Below are 19,228 nucleotides of genomic sequence, written 5' to 3' on the forward strand. Positions count from 1 at the left end.
ATCTGATAAAGGCCACAAGATATTATAATGCATTAATTTATATGCCTAACTATAAAATGAAATTAGTAAACTTCAATATCAAACAAATTCAAAATCCAATTTGAATATGAATTCAGATCCAAGGTAGAAACCAAAAAACAAAAATTTGGATTCATTAAAGGGTCAAAATAAAAGATTATGTATTTTAGTCATTTTCTACTTTTTAACCATGAAAAATACTCATATTATCTACATATATAATATCAGCTTTAAATAATGGAAACATATTAATATATTCTCAATTATTCTAATAGGTAGACTATGCATATGGCCACTAGAAGCCTAAAATATATAGTTAGGCATCTTTAGCCAAGCTTACAAAACTTGAATATAAGATTAAAATGTGCCTCATTTGTTTTTTAATCACTATAACATTCAACATTGCACTAACTTTGTCAAGATTGGATATACTCATCATTTTGCAACCTATCACTTTAAAAATGAAAAATTATTTGGGTGTAACAACTAAGCTCGATCGAAGGTAGGCTCAGAGGCATACATTGGGTGCCGTATATTTAAAATGAGTTGCCCCACTTTGAATTAGATCTTTAATATAATGAGTATTCATGCAATATCACTCCTACGATACAATTGAGCTTTTGCCTACTCACGAAGGTTGGCCTATGCCTTACACTGGGTGAGACTAAATAACTCAACGTGAAATACCTTGAATAGTCACTTGACTCGAATAGGCAAACCCTAGGCTCAATTGGATAGACTTGACTAAGTCGCTCAACTTGCTAGACTTACTAAGTCAAGATTAAATCTCGTGAGAGAGAGATGGGGGGACTTAACATGGTGAGAATGAGAAGGGCTTGGATTTATATAGGGCTAAGCCCCAATAACTAAGAATCAATGTCAATTGCTAGGAATAAATAACCAACGATTAGCAATAAGTGGCAAATAGGTAAGATAAGGACTCATTAAGGTGAACCTGCATGGACTATGGTTGCAAATAGGTAGGATCTAAGAAGAGGAATTTGCAAAATTTGGCTGTACGGGATTCCAATTTACCCGCGAATGTATTTTGGGGTCCCGACCCTTTTGCATCCCTTGTAACAATCATCCCTACCTGCTTAAGCCTATTTCACAAGACATGCTGTTTGAGGTTCTCTATCTAGTGATACGACACAACATGTGGACGTGCCATGTGACACGCTTGGCAATTTTTTTTACATATACAAATAGATTTGTGTTTTATTATTAATAAATTTAAATTTATATATTTAATATGAAAAATATATATTTATATAGTAAATGTAAAAAAAAAGTGTCTTTTACTTACTATTTGCAAAATTCACGTACTCGTGCCTCAAATTTATCCTATTGGTGTTCACGGTTCACACTGTATCATTGTGACATGGGTTTAAATAGGGAAACAAATGGGTCGGATCCAGGGTGGAGGTTTTGCAATTTTTGGCTGTTCCAATCCAACTCTCCCATGTATTTTAGCTGCCCCGTATCGAACCCGTTTGCATCACTAGGTTTAAAGCCTTTGCTGCTGCAGAGATTGTCCAAGCATCCGGGTCTAGTCAATCTAGGTCTTGCTATGTCCGGATTCGGACCATGAACCCGAAACTGATAAAAGGCCACACCTCTTTGAGATATCACAAAGACACGACACCTAAGGTTCCTGTCTGGAGTTGGACATACACGTTGGCATGACCGAAACTTATTTTAATATGTTTTGGTAATTTTTTAGTACTTTTAGTGAGATTTCAATAAAAATGTATTTTTGTATTGGTGTCCTCGACGTCACAAACTCGTGTCTATTCCATGTCGTACCCGAATCTTTGTGACGTATCTTCCATGAATGAGGTCCACCATCTCTCTCTCTCTCTCCAACGCTCAAAACTCTCAAAGCCCCATCTCCCGTTATGCACTCCTCCACACTGCATATGTTTGTCCCGGACCTCTGCTTGATTGATATCCCCTTGGCAAAATCTCTCAGATGGGTGTTCTCACTCGAGCCGCAAAAACGCTATACCCTCCCAAAATCTCGTCTTTCCTATCTGGATTCTCCATCTCCATCCCTCTTTCCTCCATATTTCGACGAGTATCTCTTCTTGGTAGGGACGATCTTGGCTGGTGCAGCTCGTTCTGCTCTCAATCTCGCCAGATTGGCAAGGAAAACTGCGTGGATTTGACGCATTTCCCGCCGGAAAGGATCCGGAACTTCTCCATCATCGCCCACGTCGATCACGGTAAGTCGACTCTCGCGGACCGGTTGCTGGAGCTCACTGGCACCATCAAGAAGGGCCATGGGCAACCGCAGTACCTCGACAAACTGCAGGTATCCCCTCTCCGAAATCGAAGTTCTTTGAGAAATCTGTGGTTTTACTGGGTTTGGTCTGGACTAGAGTTCTGGGTTTTATCTTGTTGTTGGATAGCTATGATGGGTAGTTGCTGATTTGGGGAGGGGGGGGGGGGGGGGCGCTACAGCGAGCGTTTTTGTGGTAGTTGGTGATCGTTTTTCGTTGATGGGTGTCGTTATTTTTTGTCTTTAGATGTAAGATGATGATTTTGTTTCGACAATGTAAGCATGGAAGTCACCATCCAATAGCGCCAGTGTCAAATGGAAAACAACAAACTTCTCTGAGAGTCTTGTGATTGTGGTCTCTACTGGAGTTGTGGTTCTGTCTTGTGTGACTATGATGGGTAGTTGTAGATTGGGAGGTGCTACTACTAAACTCTTCTTTTTCTTGAAGAATCGACTGCTAAAGTGATCGTTTTGTGGTAATTGCTGGTCTTTTTTTATTGTGGGCGTTGTTGGTTTTTGCCTTTAGATATAAGACTATGGTTTTGTGTCAATGCTGTAAGCATGGAAATCTCCATATAGTAGTGCCATTGTCATGGATTTGAAGAAATAAAATTGACCAAAAATGAATATGGCGATAATCAATTTGCATATTCAGCAAATAGCTTCACCTTTGACATGTGTTTCGTTGGTTATATTTCCATTTTTTTTGGTCCAGCACTTGTAACAATCCTTTTGTCAAGAGTCAAAATAATGGGGGCCATTTTCTGTTGATTGTAAAGGATGAAGTTAACAGCTCCCACTAGCTGCCATGTTCTTTCTCTCATTCTGTTTGGATTTATGCATCTTAGCCTTAAGTAATTTTGTGTTTTGTTTTTTTATCCTGTTAGGTGGAGAGAGAAAGAGGCATTACAGTTAAGGCTCAGACTGCAACTATGTTTTATAGGCATGGTACCCATGATTCTGAACATTCTGTAAAGTTGGAGATGCCCAATTACTTGCTTAACCTTATCGATACACCTGGTCATGTGGATTTCACCTATGAAGTATCAAGGTCTCTTGCTGCCTGCCAGGGTGCCCTTTTGGTAGTTGATGCTGCTCAAGGTGTCCAAGCACAGACTGTCGCTAACTTTTATCTTGCTTTTGAATCGAATCTGACCATTATCCCTGTAATAAATAAGATTGATCAGCCTACTGCCGATCCTGACCGTGTTAAGGCTCAGTTGAAATCCTTATTTGATCTTGATCCAGAAGATGCACTTTTGGTTTCAGCTAAAACCGGTGTAGGCCTTGAACATGTCCTTCCTGCAGTCATAGAACGGATACCATACCCGCAGGGGAAGAGTGAATCACCTCTACGGATGCTTCTACTAGATTCCTATTACGATGAATACAAAGGAGTTATCTGCCATGTTGCTGTAGTTGATGGTGCTCTCAGAAAGGGGGACAAGATTTCATCAGCTGCAACTGGACAGGTTTATGAAGCTCTTGATGTTGGGATTATGCACCCTGAACTCACGCCAACTGGAATTCTTTTGACTGGACAAGTGGGTTATCTTGTTAGTGGCATGCGTACAACCAAGGAAGCACGTGTTGGAGATACACTTTTTCATGCACGGAGTGTTGTTGAACCACTCCCTGGTATATTAAGAGATTTGTTGCCTAATGCTTGTTTATTGTGCATAATGATTGTTCTTACCTCTTTCAACTTGTTCTCTCATATGCATTTTCCTGTTGCTTTAATAGTTGTTTTAATAGCATTATAATGATAAACCCGTTCTATTGATTTCTATCATTGTTTTTGCTATTCTCAGACATAACCCCTGTTACAATGATATAGAGGAGAAAGGAGATCCATTCTCCTATCTCAGTTTTCCTATTATGAATCTCTCTCTCTCTCTCTCTCTCTCTCTCTCTCTCTCTCTCTCTTCTATGGCTTCTCTTTTAAAATGGAGATGTTTATTTTTTTTGTCATTCCTTACATTGTTTATTCTCCTTTATGTGTGCAATTATGTTGTTATTTTCAGTTCTGTAATGGAGTGGCTTTGTCTCTTCAATTTGTTATTTTCTTTATTTGTTGTGAATTTTCAAGTTTTTTCTTTTTGCAAGGAAACTAGCTTGGTAGGTCCTTTTGACAAATTTCTGGAGTTGTGATGATATTCAATTGCAATTATTTAATTTATTGGAACATGTTTCACATAATTCATAATACTTAAAGGGTCAGAAACATAAAAAAGAAAAAGGAGAATAGAACTATGTAATAAACTGTAGGTCCCTAGATTTGATTCAGATCCAGTTTGATTATTTTAATGGGTCTAATGGATTTGGATCCCTTGGCCTGCTTAGGCGGGGGGGAGTGTCCATAGAAAACCATGCCATTCTTTCCACCTGAACGCAACACCCGTTGTATGTATGTATACTATGAAGACTATATGCAGAAGGCGAGCATGTTTCCACTTAAGCTTGGCTGCAAAAAGGATTCAATTCAAGTTCATACTTATTTACATTAGTCATAGATGAAGTAATATCTTCTATTCAAGATGAGGTCCTTTGGTGTACAGATGGTATATTACTTAATTAATATGAAAAGGATAAACCGAAAAAAAAATTGTACATTAGAGAATGTAGTTTAAGAGATGGTAGAACTAAGATAGAAGAGAGTGCAAGTTTAGTTAGAAAGTGAGGAAAATGTCATAATCAAGATACGAAACCTTGTAATACAACAATGTTAAACCTTTCAATAGTTGAGATTGATTATGCAACAGAAATCCTATTTTCTGCTATTGCTACTCAAATCTGGCCATCTTTGATCTTTGTTTCATCACTTCAAGTAGCTGTTTTGTCTTTCTCAATTCTCAACTGCATTAACATTTTAATTTTGTAGGTTTCAAACCTGCCAAACATATGGTGTTTTCTGGCCTTTATCCTGCTGATGGTTCTGATTTTGATGCTCTTAACCATGCTATAGAAAGACTTACATGCAATGATGCTAGTGTTTCTGTGACAAAGGAGAGTAGCACAGCGCTTGGCCTTGGTTTCAGGTACTGTAAGGACATAATGCCATTTTTATGTTTTTGATAATATGTAGGGTTTTAGAAATTATGTTTTTCATGTGACCTGAACTCTAGCTTTGAACAATTTTGATATGCTTTCCTCATCTTCCTTTTGCACAGATGTGGATTTTTGGGTTTACTTCATATGGATGTCTTTCATCAACGACTTGAACAGGTATAGTTCCTATGGAGCTTTTCTTTTAGTTTGTTGTTCTGAGCTTGCATATAAAGCAACTGAAGGATAGTGTTTGGGCATATTGTTAACTTATGATACATGTATCATCTTGCAAGATTGTTAAATGGTGTGAGATGTGACTTACTAAAGATATATCTGTCTGAGGCTAAGGTCAAAATTATCTAACAAAATTTCTTAAGAAGTTTCCTAGACAATAAAAGAAGTAAACACATTTTTCCTTTTGCATCTTCACCAAATGCTTCAAGTTTGCTTTTACATGTGCTGTATGAAATGCTTTACATGTTTAAGTAAAACTTTTTATATGTAAAATTATTTTTTTGTTTAATTTTTCCTTTTTTTGTATATCAAACTTAACTGTGAATCCCTTACAGGAATATGGAGCACAAGTTATATCAACTATCCCAACAGTACCCTATATTTTTGAGTATTCTGATGGGAGGTATATTCTGTATCTGCACAAGCTTTATGTGGTTGAGTTGCTTTTCTCATTTAACAATATTTTTTCAGCAAAATTCATGTCCAGAATCCTGCCGCATTGTCATCAAACCCTGGAAAACGTGTAGTAACATGTTGGGAACCATCAGTAATTGCTACCATCATTATCCCTAGCGAGTAGGCTCTAGCCCTTTGTTTTAATACAGTTTTAAGTATGTAATAGTGGCAAATTTTGTATCTTTTTTCTGCTAAGGATGTATCCCATATGCTTGCAGATACGTTGGTCCTGTTCTTACACTATGCTCTGAGAGGAGAGGACAACAACTTGAGTACTCATTTATTGATAGGTGAAGCTTGAGAGTAGATAACACGCTTCTTTTGGCAAGTCGAGCACAAAAATCATTCTTTTGTCCCACTTTTTGCAGCCAACGGGTTTTTATGAAATATCGGCTTCCACTAAGGGAGATTGTTGTTGATTTCTATGATGAACTGAAGAGCATGACATCTGGATATGCCTCATTTGATTATGAGGATGCTGAGTAAGTCTTTGTCAACTTCTGATTTATGTTTAGGTTTTTCTGGGGAACTTTGATGGACTTGAAAACAGTTTGTTGAGAGAGAGCTTGACCACTAACAACTCATGAGTTTACCTATTTGGTCTCAAAATATGGCTGGAAACCTTGCATGGGCCTCATGTCAAGAAGGCACTTGCTCATACTAGGAACACTGGGGGTTCTGAAATATATATTTATCTTTTTATATATTCTATTCTAATGAATACGTGTGTTACATTATTGTCAGGTTTGGTTGAATTTGTGTGGTGTACTTTTGGTGATTCATATTGGCTTAAACTATTGACTCAAGCTTAGAGAAGTGGTGCAGTGTTCATTTATTTATATTTGTATTCTCATTCTTTCCCTAATAATAGTAAATCCATGAGCAGATATCAAACCTCAGACTTAGTGAAGCTTGACATTCTCCTGAATGGGCAGCCAGTTGATGCTATGGCAACCATTGTCCACGATCTGAAGGCACAGAGGATTGGTCGTGAACTGGTGGAAAAGCTCAAGAAATTCATAGACAGGTCTAGTATTTTCTTGGAATATTTTGACTGTTTGATCTTAATGTGTTGGTGCTTTGAACTAATTGCAGATGCATCCTTGTAGGCAAATGTTTGAGATAACCATACAGGCTGCTGTTGGGTCAAAAGTTATTGCAAGAGAGACGTAAGATACTTCTTCATTTCATTTGCTTGATAGGTTGCTAAGCACATTATCTTTTTTCTTTTTATATTCTTTGGAATGGAAGTAAATGGTGTTTTCTACTGTTCTTTTTAATCAGTGGACTGATAGACAAGTGAAACAAGGGCAGTTTTTTTATTCTATGCTTTCCATTTATACTAGAGCATGCTTATGTAAGACCACTTGCTTATGCCGTTATATTTATGCATGTTGCTGCAGATCTTGTTTATGTTTCAATATACAATGAAAATTTTGATGGGAGTATCAGATTCATTCACAGGAAATAAGGAGAGAGAGAGAGTGAAAAAGAGACAGAGAAATTCACAATGGCTGGGGCGGCACTGCAATACACGACCTCCAAAACCCTAAACATTATAAAGTAAAAACATATACATATTACAAGAATGCCATTAATGAGATCCTATTTAACATGTGTTTCATATAATATGCGTATGGATCCAGATCCATACGCATATGCAAACTGTATTCTAACACCCTCCCTCAAGTACGTGATTTTGGAGCATGTACAACTTGCTCTTCAATAGCCAAAATTGACGTCCTGTTAATCCCTTGGTAAACAGGTCTGCCACTTGATCTTCTGTTCGAACATGACGTAGTTCTATCTCCTTCATCTCGACTTTCTGTCGTATGAAATGCTGATCAATCTCAATGTGCTTCGTTCTGCTATGTTGGATAGGATTACATGTAATGTTTATTGCGCTTTGATTGTCACATAAAAGAAATGATCGAATAATTGTCTCCCCAAAATCACTCAATAAGTGTCTAATCCATGTGGCTTCTGTCGTGCCTGCAGCCATCGATCTGTATTCAGCCTCTGTACTCGATCGTGCCACTGCCTTTTGTTTTTTGCTGCTCCAGGACACTAAATTGTGCCCAATATAAACACAATATCCAGAGACAGATCGTCTCTCATCTGGATCCCCTGCCTAATCTGCGTTTGTATAAGTGATGAGTGCATGTCCTCTATGCAGATTATCGTTCTTGCGATAAACAAGTCCGTCTCCTATAGTTCCTTTTAAATAGCGTAGAATGCGCTTCGCAACTTCCATATGACCCTCCGTTGGAGCATGCATAAACTGGGATACCTGATTGACAGTATAAACTATATCAGGTCTGGTAAAGGTCAAGTACTGTAACATCCCCACGAGACTTCTATACGTTGTAGGGTTGACACAAAGATGACCATATTCAGAGCTCAGCCTTTGATGTAATACACTAGGAGTGCTGACTGGTTTACAATTCGTCATCCCGGCTCTTTTCAGAAGGTCAAGAGTGTATTTTTGTTGCATGAATGTCAATGTGTCTTGTTGTCTGTCAACTTCCACACCAAGGAAGTACCGCAACTCCCCTAAATCTTTCATCTTGAAAGTTTTCATTAAAAACTGTTTCACGTCTTGCACATGACTATCTGAGCTCCCAGTGATCACAATGTCATCAACATATATAAGAAGAAGTATAACAATGTCCGCCTTTTGGTAAATAAAGAGTGAGTGATCCAGAAAGCATCTTCTAAAACCATAACTCTGAATCTGCATAGAGAAACTTTCAAACCAGGAACGGGACGCCTGTTTCAACCCATAAAGAGATTTCCTTAGTTTGCACACCCAGGCAATAGGATCCTTCTCGGCATAACCAGGTGGTTGCTCCATATACACTTCTTCCTTTAAAGTTTCATGCAAAAATGCATTTTTAACATCCATCCGGCTAAGGCTCCAACCTTGATCGACTGCTAGGGATATGATGATACGAATAGTACCCATTTTGACTACGGGACTAAAAGTTTCGTCGCAGTCTTCACCATATTGTTGTGTGAATCCTCGAGCAACAAGTCGCGCCTTATATCTGTCAATACTTCCTTCAGGCTTATATTTTATTTTATAAACCCATTTTAAGCCAACTACATTCTTTCCTTCTTGCCGAGGGACTATTTCCCAAGTCTGGCATTCATGAAGAGCTTCCATTTCTTCATTCATAGCTTCAGTTCAATGACGGGATTGAAGAGCTTGATTAAAACAAGTGGGTTCATCCTGTTTTGTGAGCTGAGACATAAACAACTGGAAATCAAGGGAGAAGGTCTCATAACTCACCCATCGTTGAATAGGATGCTTAATGCGTGACGGCCTTTGAGCCGAATCATTGGTGATGCTTTCCTTCACATTCCTCGACTCTGTATTTTTGTCCCGTCTAGTGTATATCTGTCCAGAGAAACGTTCTACGGGGGGTGGCTCAACTGGAGATAATTCACCATGCATTTGTGAGTCATTCAACTCCCTACTCAAGCCGAAGGAAGGACAATTTGTTTGACATGTTTCTCCTGTATTAGCAAAAAGATCTGCGTTCATCCATGGATCATATACGTCTAATTCTCGAGGTGGCAACATTGCAGAGTCATTGACCTGAAAATTTTGTTCATCAAAAACAACATTTCTGGAGGTCCTAATATGTTTTGTAGTAGGGTCATAGCATCGATAACCTTTGTATTCATCTGCATACCCAACAAATCTGCACTTGACAACCTTGTCCTGAAACTTATTTCGCAGAGATGAATCAATATGTACATAACATACACAACCAAAAACACGCAGTTCATCGTAAGAGGGATGTTGCCCAAATAAAGTATAATAGGGAGATTTCCGATCCAAGAGTGCCATAGGAAGACGATTTATGATATGAACAGATGTGTGAAAAACTTCTGTCCAGAGACTAACAGGCACATTGCTATCATGTAACATGCTCATTGCGCTCTCGACAATATGCCTGTGTTTCCTCTCCGCAACCCCATTTTGTTGAGGAGTATGAGGGCAAGAAACTTGTCGGCTTATTCCTTTATCTCGAAGAAAGGCAATAAACTTGTTCGACGAATACTCTCCTCTACCATCACATTGTAAATGCACAATATCACAAGCAAACTTTGTTTTGACCATTGAATGGAATTCCCGAAATATTTGAAAAACTTCATGCTTGTGTTTTAAGAAATATATTCAAGTATAACGGGAATAGGAATCAATAAAGACAACATAGTAACGACTGCCAGAAAGAGAAGGAATAGGTGCGGGTCCCCAAACATCGGAACAAATAATCTCAAATGGCTTTGAAGCTCTTTTATTTATAATATGAAAAGGAAGAACATGGTTTTTGCAGAGTTCGCATGAAGAACATTTATTATTATTATCAAAAAAAGAACTTAAACTAGACTCTGGAAGGAGACCATCAGATACAAGATTTTCAACGAAACCTCGACTACAATGTCTCAAACGACTATGTCAAATATCTGACTTATTACAATGAGATGAATTAAAAACTTTCAATGAAGGAAAAAACAAAGACTCTGAAGGCGAAGACACTGAAGAATGCTTGGACAACTTCAACTGGAGGACTGGGACTGAGGGCGAAGACACTGGAGGAATCTCCTTGAAGACGTACATGTTTCCTTGTCGCTCCCCCTTAGCGAATGTCTCCTTCGTTCGTAGATCCTTAACATAAACAGAAGAGAGAGTAAATTCGACGGAAGAATTCATATCGTCAACAAGTTTAGCTACAGAAACAATGTTTTTTTAATATTAGGAGCAAGAAGGACATTTGACAAATGAAGTGAGGACTTTGACATAGGGATATGTGCATTGCCAGTATGACTAATGGAGTGATAAGTTCCATCTCCCGTAACTATACTACCTTTTTCAAAATAAGGCAATAAGTGAGATAACTTACCCGCATTACCCTTAACATGTGTGGCGGCACCTGAATCAACATACCATTCGCCTTGTTCATTTTGCTTGATCGTCATCTGTGACAATGCTGATAACAAAAGTTGTTGCACATCTGTGGATGACACTTTTGTGTCCACAACAGTAGTTGATTTATTCTCAATTTTGTTTAGTTTTCCTCTATTCTGTGGATTGAACCAACAATCAGCTTTCACATGTCCTCTTTTGTTACATAAGAAACAAGTGGGCACTCTCCTCTGATTCCCTGTATTAAAAGCCCCCTGAAATATTAGGTGTAGGTAAGATACCACGTCCTCCCTGCCCGAAACGTCCGCGGCCTCTGCCTCCTTGATACCCTCCATTCCCTCGTTCAAAACCTACAGAAGTGTCCATGGCCAAAACTGAATGAGGACGAGCTGACTCATTTCCTTTTGCCCTTTGCTTCATAATCATCTCATGCTGGAGAAGTTTCGCTTGGAGGTCGTCAAAAGTGGGCAAGTGAGGAAGGCAGGATAAAGCTGTGGTAAACATGTCAAAATCAGGACCCAATCCATTGAGAAGTTGTTGAACTTTATCTTTATCTGCAATAACACTTCCAACAACAGCCAATTGATCAGTAATACTCTTCAAGCAGCCTATGTATTCCATGACGGTCATGGAGCCTTTCTTCAAACTTTGAAATTCATTTTTTAAGTACATAACTCGGGCTTCTGATATCTGAGAGTATGTCTGAGACAACTTACTCCACAGATCTGCCGCAGTGCAATCATCTGAAAGAGTAACCAACACTTCTTGAGAGAGTGTTGACGTAATATAAGCAACCAAAGACTGATTCCGCTTCCTCCAAGCTGTATACTCTGGATTCTTAATAGAAATGGCAATTGTGTCACCATTCTCATCCTTGGTTTCCTGCAAAATAAGCCGTGGTGGCATAGGAACTAAACCACCCAAATGTTCATCGAGATCCTGACTCCGTATAAAAGGAAGGATTTGCCTCTTCCAGGTCAAAAAATTAGAATGAGTAAGTTTTTCAGTAAAGAGCTGACTCAAGAAATTGGCAGAGGAACCAGATGATGAAGAGAAATCCATAACAGTGAAACGATGAATAAGCAAACAAGATGAATAGAGGAAAAATACCTGTACTACCAAAAGTGTTGCACAAAGAACACTAAAACAGTAATAAAGGAAAGGAGAAATTGAACCAACACAGGTCTGAAAAACAGTCGTTGATGTTGAGGAAAAGATGAAATCAGCACAGACGATGGAATGAAGAAGATAAACAAATGCCAATGAACGAGAATAATAAAAATGGGTAACAGAAAAGAAAAAGCTAGATGAGCACGCTGAAAGGAAAAAGGGAAAAAGGGACCACCTTTCAGAAGATGAGATTTCAGATTCAGAAGATGAGATTTGAGATAAAGAGAAGATGATCACGCTGAAACAGTCCACACTGGGTGCTGTTCACGCTGAAGAATCACGATCTGGGTTGCTGTTCACGCTGGGTTTGCTGTTCACGCTGAAGAATCACGATCTGGGGTTGCTGTTCACGCTGGAGAATCACGATTTGGGTTGCTGTTCACGCTGGGGTTGCTGTTCACGCTGAAGAATCACGATCTGGGGTTGCTGTTCACGCTGAAGAATCATGAATCTGTTGTTCACGCTGGAACTGTTACTGTCCACGCTGGGGTTGCTGTTCACACTGAAGAATCACGATCTGTCAAGTTTCAGAACTTCTTCACGCACAAGATTAACCTGAGCTCTGATACCATATCAAATTCATTCACAGGAAATAAGGAGAGAGAGAGAGTGAAAAAGAGAGAGAAATTCACAATGGCTGGGGCGGCACTGCAATACACGACCTCCAAAACCCTAAACATTATAAAGTAAAAACATATACATATTACAAGAATGCCATTAATGAGATCCTATTTAACATGTGTTTCATATAATATGCGTATGAATCTGGATCCAGATCCATACGCATATGCAAACTGTATTCTAACAGGGAGAAGAGAAGTTGATTCTAGTGATGCTGCATGTTATCTTTACAGCAAAAGCTGACAATGGCAAATATATCATTTCTGAATTTAGTGAATAAGACTTTCCTTCAGAAACGGAAGTGGTTGCTTGATTTTGAGAATGGCCGGTGGGCTTGCCTCCTAAGGGAAACATACTGTATTAAAGGGTAGCCATGGAATTGCAACCAAACCACAGATGGGATAATGGTTCAGGCTTATGGAAAGGCTGGGTCAAGACTTTTAGAACAAAACTTGTTTGGGCAGAGGTGACTCCAGCGAATTTTTAAATGTCAATTGGTTTGGGTTTATGCCACTATCATCTCTTCCCAACCTAATATAACATTTGCAAGGTAGAGAAGTTGAAATGTGGAACAATTTTTGTTTGGCATGGACTTGGGAGCCTGGAATATTATTTGAAGTATATCTGAATCATAATTTAGGGAGTGTTAGCACTTGGTAGTGCTTTTATCAGATTGGAAACCAAAGTGCAACTCAAATGCTATGCTGAATTAATTCTTCTAATAGTCTGATGCCCGTTAAATCATGCTACAATGCTAGCATGGAACTGCTTGTAGGTCCAATGTAATGCATGACTTATAATTCATAACTTTCTTTTGTGTATCTCATGCTCTACTCGAACTTTTTGTTTTGGATTCAACACCTCTGTTTGATTCCTCATTCTATCTCCAGAATTTCTGCAATGAGGAAAAATGTGCTTGCGAAATGCTATGGTGGTGATGTTACCCGGAAGAGGAAACTGCTAGAGAAGCAAAAGGAAGGGAAGAAAAGAATGAAACGAGTCGGTTCAGTTGATATACCACAGGAGGCATTTCATGAACTACTGAAGGTCTCGTGAGAACACAAAGCTGCATGAGATGACATGTGTGAATGGTAGGGAAACTTTTGCTGTAGAATGGTGATCTGAGAATTCCTTGAGGATTTAAAGTTTTGGTCATTACCAAAATGTGATATTTATCAAAATTATTTTGGGCCTTGTGAAAATGTGATGATTAGGAATTGTTTATATTGATTATATTAAAGGTTTTATTCATTTTGTGATGATTTATATTATATAAGTTTATGGTGTTTTTGCTCTCCTTAATCCCATATTATTTTCAAAGATGCATTATTGGGAAGAACAAGAGTTTCGTGATGAACAGAATCGGATGTTCTCTCTGCTGCAAATGCAAATTTCAGTCTCCACTTTAGGATGATGAACGAAAGTTAGAATGTTCTCTAAACTCTACTTTTGCTAAACACACATTCTTTAGAAATTAGAGATAGAAGAATTTCAGTTTACTCTTACCAGCATCATCCACTGTCGCATATTCGCATTTTTAGAGTTTTCAGCATGATCATACATGCATATTCACCAAGGAACAAGTCCACCAGGAAGGCTTTTAGTTGACTAGCTACTAGCTCGTCTGGTCTGCCATGAACTGAACCTGAAACTGGAGCCAGCCAATCGGGTTCTACAGGCTAATTGGATTGGTGCATAGGATCCAAGTTTTACTTGGATTCAGCTTGCTTTATGTATTATTTAATCCATCTCTGAACCCACTTTGAGCTAGGCATTGCTTATCGAAGTGCTACTTGGATGTCTATCTTTTTAAGAAACTCTGGACCCGATCTGAGTTGGGCATTGCGTAGATTTCCTCTCTCTCTCTCTCTCTCCTGGAGTAGTGTTTGTGCACTTAACAAGGTGGTGGCCTTGTCAAGATCAAAATTAGGGGTTTAACCAGGTGGATTTATGTTGAATATCTCTTAGACTTGATCTCATCTGTATCCAGCTAATCCAACCTATGTACAACAGTATAGAGAAGCTTGCTGGTGTACATTGCCATTGATCCCATAACTTTTACAAATGGGAAAATGCTAGCATCCTTTGAAGCAGTTGATGATGCTTGTAGATCCTTAATTGAGGCTCAATTGCCACAAACTTGGATTGTATAAGGTTCTTGGACCTATATTTAGGTGTTTAAGATAAACAAATCAGATTGTATCAGTGACATTTTCTCATTTTGGTGATGTAACTACCGCATCAATTTGGTGTCCTAATTAAGTTAATGACTTTGTCATGCCCAATGAGAAAGAACTTCTATTGACATATAGTAATAGTACCATCCCGCATGCTCTTTGTTTTTTCATATTTTGCTTACTGTACTGAAGCTGTTTATTGGTGATTCCTGCAACTTACAAATGCTTTGCTGGTTGTGCGATAAGGAGGAGCTTTCTATCTCGGATAATAACCTTGGGTCTGACAACTCCTGAAGTAGTTTTACTAAATGCAGCAAAGAAGCCAGAACTAGAGAATGCTTCTGTTGAGGGGAGCTTGGTGGCTTTATAACCTTGTCACTTGGAGCATCTATTCAGGTGAGGGCCAATGAAACTTTTTATGGAATTCATTTCATATCAGTCATATGTTCAGCCTTATGATTTATTTTCCTCTCTCTGTCGACCAGCGTTTAATGTCCATGATCATTTGAATAAATTTCTTGTCATCATTTGTTGCAAGAAAATGTCAAGCCTCCTAACAATTCTCCAATTGTTTTGTTAGGTTTACAAAGTGTTACAATGATTTCCAACTTATCATACTCCTTTAATTTTTATCTAGAGTACAGATGTTTATTGTTTAAATCAAGGTTGTAAGTAGCGTATTCTTACCCATATCGGTCAAGCCCAAAGTTAGATACGTATCAGTGTATCATAAAAAATTATAATTTTTTAATAAAAAAAATTCAAAATTTCTAAAAAAGTCAAGAAAAATAAAAAAATAGCAAAATTTTTAAAAAAACATAACACATGAAACAATGATGAATTGCACAAAATACAACCATAAAATCATACATGAAGCATTTATGACTCTATGAGCTGCATAAGACACCATCAAACATCAACTAATATAGATAATATTGCATGCATATTTCATAAGAACAATGCAAAATATTAAATATCTTGCAATTAAGAACATGTCATAAGACTCGTATTTTCGAATTATCTCTAATTGACCTCATAGAGATAATCCATAGTTGGTTTGTCTTCACAGTCAACCAATCAAAACACCTTCACCAAAGGTATAGTGATTCTCAACAACTTCACGCATGAATCCACAAAAATTATGAAAATGCACTTTTACGTGAGAAATCTGCAAAAGCCCTCTTCTTTCCGCACGAATCGGCTCTCAAATCGCTCTCACGCCTCTTAGGGTGTGTGGGTTCTCTCTAAAGGCCTCTACACAAATGAAAGAATCGGCCCTCGGGAGGTCTTTAAAACCCAAAATTAAATAAGTCGAGTTTCGGCCCTTTTAAAGTGCATCAGACACCTTGTATCGTACGATACACCACGTATCATGCGATACAGTCAGATACAAGGTTGTATTATATGATACAATCGATACGGATATGATATACACTCGTCTCGTGATACGAGTATGTATTGTATCAAGTTATGCCATAGTTACAATACCTATTGTACTGTATCGTATACAACATTGGTTTAAATTTTCATTCCATATAGAGGTATCTTGTTTCGACTTTTGTGTTTTGCCTTTTCAGTTTATAAAACACTAGCAGCAAGCTGTTTTGTTTACTGGTAGTAAGGTGATGCCTTTTGTGTAACTGTTACAGAAGTAAAATCTAAACCCGCTTTCTTTATGGCTGTAAATATTTACCATAGTCGTTTATCCAAAAAAAATATTTACCATAGTCACCAAATATAGTGATATTTTCAATTTGCCACATCTTTTAAAGTAACTTTCCCAAATATCACGAATTTGAAAAATGAAATATAGTGATATAATTGCAATATTTTCCTAAAAATTCTTTTTCCAAAATTTTCCTTTTTCATTTTTTTAGTTTAAAAATGGAAAGCAAGAAGTTCTCTGAAAAAAGCCCTTTGTTTCTAAATTCTCATGAGAAAACCCATTTCAGAAATTATTTCAAAACTGAAACTGGACTCAGTATTCCTTGTACAGAGGTATTTGAAATTCATTAAGAGCGCGCAGGTGGTTGAGTGTAATAGCTGGAAATTTTGGGTGGCTCTTTATTAATTGCTGATAAGCTGGATAGTTGGTTTGCTTTTTTTTGGTGTTTAACCCTACCAATTCTTAAAAATCTTTGTATAGATTTTGTGTTTCATATACTCAAAAGCGTAAGATTTGTGGAAATTCCAGGAAGACTGCAGAAATCCTAGAGGTATCATGGTTGAAGCATATTGAGAGCAAGATAATGCCTGTTAACTTTTTCATTACTGATCACACTGATGAAATGCTTACACCAAGTTCTGAGGTTCTGCATCAAGCCCTTTTGAGGTCTCCGTGAAATGAGACATGGAATGGAGCCATTGCGAAGAAGTTCCAGACTGTAGCTATTGTGCTACACAGATTCTCCATTCGACGCACAGGTTCAGCTTGCTGGAAGTGTCACTAACCTTGATTAGAGTTTCAGCCTCAAACCGTTGATCATTTGTATGTATATCTGGTTTGCCCATGGCTTCATGTGTATGTACTTCGATAAGTTTGCATTACACATTATTATATTGACAATCTGCATTTGCACATAATTTATGTTTTGAGAATGGATGGAGTTTGATTCCTTGTGCAAAAATGCATCTTATATACATCAAGACTGCTTTCTGCAAGATATGCCTCTTTAAAAAAAGAAAACAAAACAAAACAAAACTCGAGCTTTAGCATCAAACTAACGAGCATTGACAGAGATTCTAGTGAAACCTGAACCTGCCTGTCTGCCTGCCTTGGAGGGCTCATTAGGGTGTGATTGCAGGATCATAGTTGCCAATGGCAAACAAACATGTCTTTGTTCCAAATGCAGCTCCTGAGAAGTTGGGCAAGAAGCGATGGGCAAAGCAGGAAGCGAGAATCGAGTAAGAAGCGGTAGAAGCAACAAGAAAAAAATAATTGATCTGTATGTTTGATAGTTTTGTACGTCCGTTATTTGAAAAAAAAAGTGGGGGCGGCAAAAAAGACGTGACTTTGTAAGCCAAACATGGTTTTAAAGTGGTGCAATCGCTGTGATTGATAATTACAACTGCAATATCCATGAAGTTTTGATTTTTATGAATGAAATGTCGAGTCCTACCCTAAGATTGAGACGGTCTGGATTTGGGCTGGGCTTGATGCAGCTTTATTAATCAACAAGCCAGGTGAACTGATATGTTAACAAGACGCTATGCCCAACTGCCTGACCCAGCTCAGTTTGGTAAGCTATGCACCCAGTGGGCTCAGGTCAGGTGGTGAATGAACTTCGGCCTCCATGTAAATTCAGGCCTATTTTCAGGGATCCAATGACATTTTGCCGTTTTGTCACTTTTTTCTAGAAAAAAAGAAATGACCCCACTTCCCTATTTCTAAGCTAACTGCACGTAACTGTCATTAAGCCTTTCCTCACTTTCCTCCTTGTTTTGAAAAAAAACTAGTAATGTTTCAGCTATACTACTAAGAGAGAGAGAGAGAGAGAGAGAGAGAGAGAGAGAGAGAGAGATTCATTTGATAAATTTTTAATTCAAAAGGAGAGATTAGCTCTGAGCTGGATTATATCTGAGTAATCTGACCCAATAAGTACGTGATCTGATTTGTAACTAAGCATAATCAGTCCACTAATTTCAGGCATATGTAGACCTGAACCCAGACCAGAGCCAAAATGGTTGGGTTTAAGTTACTGATGCAAACGGTTCGGATTTAGGATCCCAAAATACATTAGGGAGTCAGATTGGATTGGATCCAGGACAGTCAAAATTTGCAAAAACCCTTTCCTGAATCCGCCTCGTTTGCAACCCTAGTTTAAGTCTTTGTTATAGAACCAACAAACATGTTTATTTAATGCTGAAACCGTTCACAGCCAACCTGATTTGTATACATGCCCACCAATTTCAGACATTCCTTGGCACGGACCTAGACCAGGATCAAATTGAATCAGGTTCAGGTATGTTTTTCAGACATAAGCTAAAACAGGCCTCTGACAAAACTAGACCCAAATCAGACCCCAACTGAGAGTATAAGAGTACTTTGAAAGAGCTTTTTTTTGTTTGTTTAGGGGAAGTGAAAACTTTTATTTTCTTTGAAAGGATAATAATTGAAAGAGATGAATGGGTGGTCACATGGATATAGCCCATGCGTGATTGGTCAGTTGGTTAGGTCGAGCACCCTGATTGATCAGATGGTTAGGCCTGACCTATCTATCTATCTCTCTCTATATATATATTAAATTAAGCCCACCTCTTTCTTTTTATATATTTCTACACTGAGAA

The 19,228-nt window shown here is 38.1% G+C and overlaps 1 protein-coding gene across 5 annotated transcripts; it reads left to right on the forward strand.

Moving 5' to 3' along the window:
- Positions 1–1,976: 1,976 nt before the first annotated feature.
- Positions 1,977–17,507, forward strand: LOC149833704 (Small GTP-binding protein). 5 transcript variants are annotated; one of them, XR_016432472.1, is made up of 13 exons: positions 1,977–2,332; positions 3,187–3,937; positions 5,181–5,337; positions 5,470–5,524; positions 5,917–5,984; positions 6,053–6,157; positions 6,256–6,327; positions 6,406–6,519; positions 6,924–7,064; positions 7,147–7,206; positions 13,655–13,855; positions 15,188–15,337; positions 17,136–17,507. XR_016432472.1 is itself a non-coding variant. In XM_090009824.1 (11 exons), the coding sequence occupies exons 1-11, from the start codon at positions 1,991–1,993 to the stop codon at positions 17,281–17,283; spliced, it is 2,013 nt and encodes a 670-aa protein (XP_089865950.1). In that variant the 5' UTR covers positions 1,977–1,990; the 3' UTR covers positions 17,284–17,507. The 5 variants fall into 5 exon arrangements, 2 of the variants coding, with proteins under 2 accessions (XP_089865950.1, XP_089865949.1); XR_016432473.1 differs by having other exon boundaries at positions 15,256–15,337; positions 17,136–17,266; XR_016432474.1 differs by lacking the exon at positions 6,053–6,157.
- The last annotated feature ends 1,721 nt before the right edge of the window (positions 17,508–19,228 follow it).

This window comes from Nuphar pumila, chromosome 6 (assembly GCF_984573655.1).
Source record: "Nuphar pumila chromosome 6, dmNupPumi1.hap1.1, whole genome shotgun sequence".
Taxonomy (NCBI): Eukaryota; Viridiplantae; Streptophyta; class Magnoliopsida; order Nymphaeales; family Nymphaeaceae; genus Nuphar; species Nuphar pumila.

Coding starts and splice junctions, on each gene's coding strand:
- LOC149833704 (XM_090009823.1), top strand. CDS start 1,991: ATGGGTGTTCTCACTCGAGCCGCAAAAACGCTATACCCTCCCAAAATC. Junction 6,328..6,405: donor GAGTACTCATTTATTGATAG/GTGAAGCTTGAG, acceptor CACTTTTTGCAG/CCAACGGGTTTTTATGAAAT. Junction 6,520..6,923: donor TTTGATTATGAGGATGCTGA/GTAAGTCTTTGT, acceptor ATCCATGAGCAG/ATATCAAACCTCAGACTTAG.